At 42.5% G+C, this 7,376-nt stretch overlaps 1 protein-coding gene across 1 annotated transcript in view; it reads right to left on the bottom strand.

The window, feature by feature from the left end:
* The window catches only part of LOC134186039 (hemicentin-1-like), a 20,055-nt gene extending 15,948 nt beyond the window's left edge, over positions 1 to 4,107 (bottom strand). The window contains exons 1-10 of the mRNA XM_062653946.1: positions 4,099 to 4,107; positions 3,383 to 3,457; positions 3,051 to 3,142; positions 2,654 to 2,755; positions 1,762 to 1,830; positions 1,594 to 1,683; positions 1,534 to 1,539; positions 1,474 to 1,480; positions 1,325 to 1,416; positions 1,231 to 1,283 (exon numbers count right to left, since the gene is read on the bottom strand). Of these exons, the coding sequence (XP_062509930.1) occupies positions 1,231 to 1,283; positions 1,325 to 1,416; positions 1,474 to 1,480; positions 1,534 to 1,539; positions 1,594 to 1,683; positions 1,762 to 1,830; positions 2,654 to 2,755; positions 3,051 to 3,142; positions 3,383 to 3,457; positions 4,099 to 4,107 (595 nt within the window). The remainder of the gene's footprint in view (positions 1 to 1,230; positions 1,284 to 1,324; positions 1,417 to 1,473; positions 1,481 to 1,533; positions 1,540 to 1,593; positions 1,684 to 1,761; positions 1,831 to 2,653; positions 2,756 to 3,050; positions 3,143 to 3,382; positions 3,458 to 4,098) is intronic.
* Between the last annotated feature and the right edge of the window lie 3,269 nt (positions 4,108 to 7,376).

Below are 7,376 nucleotides of genomic sequence, written 5' to 3'. Positions count from 1 at the left end.
GGACTCGCTCGAAAAGGCTTTTTCAAATTTTAATTTATATTTGATAAGGTGAAGTCCTATTATAATCTGGGGTTCACATGCACGCGATCTATTTAATTAGCCAGTTGGCTTTCTCTACGTCTTACCAGACCAGACGAAAACAATTCTAAATTGCTACGGGTTTAGCGCACGTTGGCGGGCGTGACCATGCACATTTGCAAAACTATTGATTTGTTAGGGAAACACTACACAAGCAGCATTCTTGGGCAATAAATAATCGTTGTGCTATTGTGGGCTAGAATCACTGAGAGGCAGGTTGCATGTAGGCCCAAGCTCCATGCGCGGTAACGGCATTGTCTAACTTGAATGGAACCTTCTTCGACCGAGTGTCGTACATACATGCAGACTCCTGTTGGTCACTCTGCGCATGCGAGGCTGCAAGGAATTCCATTGACCAACTTGACGAGGAAATTGAAAGGAATACTTGGAAAACATACCAATTTAACGCTGTCAGCGTACTCAGTTTGAATTTCTTCGCATAGGGAACTTGCTTCCTATCAGCCATTTTGGAAAAGTTTGAGTTTGCGCAAGTGTAGCCTCGCGTGTATCCAGGACGTCTTCTCGCAAGTGCACTGTTGAGTGTAGCTCCTCGTCTTCTTCCACTTGTAGCTTGTTACAAGATGACCTATTTTTATATATATAATTACCATAAGCCTCTGATTGGAGTGTCCCTCATGGCCCCGGCTTCCGTGGCCCCGGACTCCGCGACCCACGCCCCCACAGTTCTTGTCACCCAGTTTGTCAACATGTCTACTACAGACGCCTCAGACTAGCTCATGCGGATATATGTATACGGTCCCGCTAGCAAGTGTTATGAAGGCTTGCATTCACCGGTTTGTCTATTTTTTTGTCAATTTTTCTAACGGACGCGCGTATACACCAGTCAGTCCTATATCGTAGTTAGATTGACAGATCCAGAGTTTCTGAAAGGAGTAGGCGCAGTACTGGCGATGCGACGCCACGAAACAAAAATTTATTAATTAACTTGCACGGGCTTGCACCCAAGCACACGGGACTGCCAGTTTGTACGTACTCATATCTAGTGTAAAAAACTGAAAAATTATACCGTGATGCTTCTCCGTGTACTATACTTCCGGCCTCAAAAGGAGTAGGCGCGCTCCTGTTGGGCCAACCTCTTAGGGTCTAGCCGCTTGTGTATAGCCAACAGTTGCTGAGTACTCCATGCTATACTGAAATTAAGTGCAGTTCTAAACGTCATCTCTATATGTTTGATCTGACTGTCACTGCACACAGCACAAAGCTCACTGCACTCAGCACACTGCACACTGCGCACTGCACACTACTCACTGCACATTGCACACTGCACACTGCACACAGCACACTACTCACTGCACACTGCACACTGTTCGCTGCACACTGCACACTGCACACACTGCACACTGCACACACTGCTCACTGAGCACTGCTTATTACATGCACACTGCACAGCACACAGCACACTGCTTACCGCACACTGCACAGCGCACTGCTTACCGCACACTGCACACAGCACACTGCTCATTGCATGCACACACTACATTGCTCACTGCTCACTGCTCACTGTACGCTGTCACAGTACACTGCACACAGCTACACAGCTCACTGAACACAGCACACTGCACTCTGCACACTGCGCAATGCTCACTGAACACAGCACATTGCACACAGCACATTGCACTCTGCACACAGCACACTGCACGCAGCTCACTGCACACAGCTCACTGCACACAGCACACAGCACACAGCACACTGCTCACTGCACACAGCTCATTGCACTCTGCACACAGCATACTGCACACAGCACACTGCACACTGCACACTGCTCACTGCACAATAAATCAGAGGCGTAACGTGGCATAGGCAAGACCGGGCTGTATAGCCCAAGATTTAGATTTGTAGGCGCGGTTTAAAATTTGTAGCTTTAAATGCGTAGTGCTTGTCTCTAGTCAAATATTGGAATACCAAGACTTTACCTTTGAATCACATGTCCGTGTAATAATTTGAATCTAGTGAATTTGTATATTTATTGGCCGAACTTACCAGTGGCGCTTAGAACAACTGCATTTCTATATGAAGAAATTAATTGGCTAAACACAAAGCGTACTGTCTATCTAGCTACCGATACAAAGGATCGAGGCTTGCATTCTCCGTTTTCCCTCGTCTTGTCTTTGGCAATTCTTCTAGAGGACTTGCATACACTAGTCAGTCTTCAACCAAATTTTGCACACTTGCAGGAACGTAGGCAAACTATGTACACTGTGGGTCTGGGTATGCATGTATGGATATGTGATGTGTGGATAAGTAAGTACAACTCAGTGACGGATCCAGGGTGGTGCTTGGTGTGCCTAGGCATCACGGTCACCCCATTTCAGGTTCCGAGTAAGGACCATGCATAGCTGTCCGTCTGTATATATATACAATTAAGGTTCTGGTAAAGACTAGAGAACTGTTGTGCTGGACAGCAAACTGAGACAACCATTATTCCTATGGAACTTATCAAACGACGTGACAAAAGTTATTTCCTGACATTCTTACTCTCTAAGGATCGTTGTAAGTTGCTCCTAGGCCTGTGCGTTAGCCTAGTATCAGTGACCTAAAATCTTAAACGTCTTACCTAAAGTCCACAATAGGCCAAGAAAAACTTGCACTATACTTGCACTTCAACCATAAAACTTTGAATACGTTTGCTCTCTGCAGAATGTCTTTCTTGAACATACTGAACACAATTTATGTATATCGTGTTCCTCATAAGTATACATATAATATACCATGATACTATGTTGTAGATAGGAAATTCATCTGTTATTAAGACATTAGCTCATGATGTAACTGTCATTGTATAATATGGTACAGGTATTCACAAACGTTTGTCCAAGCATTATTGTACGGTTGCACCGCATTTTTCCAGTCTGTATCCGCCACTGTATCATTTAATTAAAAAGTTGACGTGTCCCGTAGCATTGTAAAGTCTAGCCCCATTTCTAGAGATCACGCTACGCCCTTGTTCACACTGCACACTGCTTACTGCACACTGCAGACTGCACACTGCTAATTGCACACATTGCTCACTGCACACTGCGCACTGAGCACTGCTCCCTGCAATCTGCACACTGCACAATGCTTACTGCATGCTTCACACTGCACACTGCTCACTGCACACAGCACACTGCACTCTGCATACTACTCACTGCACACTGCACACTGCACTCTGCATACTAGGCAACTACTCACTGCACACTGCTCACTGCATATTGCTCACTGCTCACTGCTCACTGCACACTGCTCACTGCATATTGCTCACTGCTCACTGCTCACCGCACACTGCTCACTGCATATTGCTCACTGCACACTGCACACCTTCACACTGCTCACTGCTCACTGCACGCTGCTCGCTGTACACTCCACACTGCTCACTGCACTGGGCCCATTGCAGTTTAATTAATTTGCACACTGCACAATGCTCACTGCATGCTCACTGCACAATGCTCACTGCATGCACAATGCACACTGCTCACTGCTCACTGCACACTGCACACTCCACTAACCAAGTCTTATTGCAACAACTATACATGACACTGGAAACTTGCCAAATACTCTCAGCCGCTCTCTAAACACCTACAACTCTAAATATGAAAATCTCGAGAAGCTTTTTAGCTATACAGCTTCGAACATTTGTGGACGCAGTCATACGCTAATGGACAACTGAAAAAAGTGGTATGGGCTGTATGATGCTCTTCCAAAGCCCCTTGCAGAGAGAACGTATTCGGTTATAATATCCGGGAATTGCCTGGCTTCAGATGTCTGCAAGTCTCCAAGTACGTACAACTTAACCCTTACAAATTAAGAGTAAATGCAGCTGTGCTTGTTTCGTATGTACACTACAGACACTAGAAGAAGATAGGATAAGAAGATATCTTTTGTCATCAAACAGATCGAACTCTAGTTATCAATAGCTAGCTGTCTTTGTAGATCAATTTCTAACTTCCGTAGCAAACTTAGCTGTAGGGTTTGTGCAAACTCCATAGTCTCCTCTGCGTACTAGCCTGCTTGATTACTTACTTGCCACATTGTTGATGTCTGATTTACTGGAAGTATTGCCTAGCACCCTACGGCCACTCCTCATCAAGGAAATGCAGCGAACGAGCAGCCATAAAATTTCTACCGAGCAGCGGAGACAAGCGATTTGGTCTTTACTATTCAATCAAGTCCACAAAATATCGATCCGCAGAAAGACTGTACTTACTTGAATCTCTAGCAGCTCTCTCGTTGGCGGTCGACCCAGCAATGGCGCAACCAGCTAGCAGAGCGATGAGTAGGCCAAAATTTGACGTGTATTTTGACAAACCGAACAGCATCGAAGTTCACTTGTTGTTGTCTGTCTCATCCAAAGCTGCTAATTGCGAGGTGAACTGGTCATTATGGCGTGATCACAGCTAACCGGATGCTGGTCGTTGGTGGTTGTAGTAACATCAAAAGTACAGCGCGTGTTGATCAAACGTTTCTACTTAATGAACTTGATCGCCTAAAGTGTTGCGAGGTTATGCAGCTTTCCTGAACTCAAGAATCGTTGTACACGTTGACATGCATGCATTGTTGTCCTAGTAATAGCAAGTATTTTTAGGTTACAAACAGTTTGGATGGATTTCTAATTAACTGTAGGCTACAGATTTAATTACTTTGTTATTGAAAATCGAATCATTTCTTGAAATAATAAAAGATGCACAGACAGACAGAGGGTGTATACATGCCTCATACGGGATCTAAATGATTGAACCACGCGCGTTCATTATCCTTTCTCAAAATATCTCTATACAAAATGTCTAGATACCAATAATTTTTAATTGCAGTATACACGTTGCACTTTGTCGTCAATAAAGCGAAAGTCAGTTGTGCGGCTCAGCATAAATTTGAAACGATGTGTTTGACCAAATTTCAATTAATTAATTAATAGTTGCCATTTTTATACAAACGCCGCAATTTAGTTAATGAATTAGTGACATGTAAAGTCAAATATTCTATTGCATTTGCTTTAGTTTCTAATGTCCATATACGCAAAAATACATTCGTATTTTTGATGTTATACATTCGTGGAGATATTGAGGCGCAATGTTGCTTCCCGTTGCCTATATCAGGTATAGTGGGTGTACCCGCGCCGTGACGTAATTAACAGCAGAAGCTGTCTATAGCGCATGCAGGCAGTATATACAAATTTCTTACAAGATTATTGAAGATAGCTATATAGTACACCTCTCGTTGCCTGCTGGCTGCAGTAATGTGCTCAGAAAGTGTGGCTTTCAATCTTTGAGTAGTTTTTTTCAATAGTAACAAGATGTGAATGGAATGGGTAGCGCGAGTGAAACGAGCGAGAAATTGTTGGGTTGGACCAACCGTACGTTCAGTGCATATTTTTATCCTCAATGTCTCATAACGGAGAATAACGTTTAATTTGCATGGGGTTAGTTTTATGTAATGTATTTTATGTTTATTAATGAATGGAATGTATAAAAAGGTGGGATTTGGACATGCCCAACTATGGCGGTATCGGTCATAGCTACTATCGAGTTCTATTCAATAGTTATAGAGACTTTACTATGTTCATTTCCTTACAATTTTGAACGCTTTTTTGACACGACACGGTTGCATAAATTTCCACCAAGTCACTTGCAATGCCCCGGGTTGTACAGAATTCAGACCATTTATTAGATATATGTTTTACTACAGTTTTACAACCCGGGGCATTGCAAGTGACTTGGTGGAAATTTATGCAACCGTGTCGTGTCAAAAAAGCGTTCAAAATTGTAAGGAAATGAACATAGTAAAGTCTCTATAACTATTGAATAGAACTCGATAGTAGCTATGACCGATACCGCCATAGTTGGGCATGTCCAAATCCCACCTTTTTATACATTCCATTCATTAATAAACATAAAATACATTACATAAAACTAACCCCATGCAAATTAAACGTTATTCTCCGTTATGAGACATTGAGGATAAAAATATGCACTGAACGTACGGTTGGTCCAACCCAACAATTTCTCGCTCGTTTCACTCGCGCTACCCATTCCATTCACATCTTGTTACTATTGAAAAAAACTACTCAAAGATTGAAAGCCACACTTTCTGAGCACATTACTGCAGCCAGCAGGCAACGAGAGGTGTACTATATAGCTATCTTCAATAATCTTGTAAGAAATTTGTATATACTGCCTGCATGCGCTATAGACAGCTTCTGCTGTTAATTACGTCACGGCGCGGGTACACCCACTATACCTGATATAGGCAACGGGAAGCAACATTGCGCCTCAATATCTCCACGAATGTATAACATCAAAAATACGAATGTATTTTTGCGTATATGGACATTAGAAACTAAAGCAAATGCAATAGAATATTTGACTTTACATGTCACTAATTCATTAACTAAATTGCGGCGTTTGTATAAAAATGGCAACTATTAATTAATTAATTGAAATTTGGTCAAACACATCGTTTCAAATTTATGCTGAGCCGCACAACTGACTTTCGCTTTATTGACGACAAAGTGCAACGTGTATACTGCAATTAAAAATTATTGGTATCTAGACATTTTGTATAGAGATATTTTGAGAAAGGATAATGAACGCGCGTGGTTCAATCATTTAGATCCCGTATGAGGCATGTATACACCCTCTGTCTGTCTGTGCATCTTTTATTATTTCAAGAAATGATTCGATTTTCAATAACAAAGTAATTAAATCTGTAGCCTACAGTTAATTAGAAATCCATCCAAACTGTTTGTAACCTAAAAATACTTGCTATTACTAGGACAACAATGCATGCATGTCAACGTGTACAACGATTCTTGAGTTCAGGAAAGCTGCATAACCTCGCAACACTTTAGGCGATCAAGTTCATTAAGTAGAAACGTTTGATCAACACGCGCTGTACTTTTGATGTTACTACAACCACCAACGACCAGCATCCGGTTAGCTGTGATCACGCCATAATGACCAGTTCACCTCGCAATTAGCAGCTTTGGATGAGACAGACAACAACAAGTGAACTTCGATGCTGTTCGGTTTGTCAAAATACACGTCAAATTTTGGCCTACTCATCGCTCTGCTAGCTGGTTGCGCCATTGCTGGGTCGACCGCCAACGAGAGAGCTGCTAGAGATTCAAGTAAGTACAGTCTTTCTGCGGATCGATATTTTGTGGACTTGATTGAATAGTAAAGACCAAATCGCTTGTCTCCGCTGCTCGGTAGAAATTTTATGGCTGCTCGTTCGCTGCATTTCCTTGATGAGGAGTGGCCGTAGGGTGCTAGGCAATACTTCCAGTAAATCAGACATCAACA

This window comes from Corticium candelabrum, chromosome 10 (assembly GCF_963422355.1).
Source record: "Corticium candelabrum chromosome 10, ooCorCand1.1, whole genome shotgun sequence".
Taxonomy (NCBI): Eukaryota; Metazoa; Porifera; class Homoscleromorpha; order Homosclerophorida; family Plakinidae; genus Corticium; species Corticium candelabrum.
The sequence above is the reverse complement of the archived record's forward strand: the minus strand, read 5'-3'. Positions and strand labels throughout refer to the sequence as shown.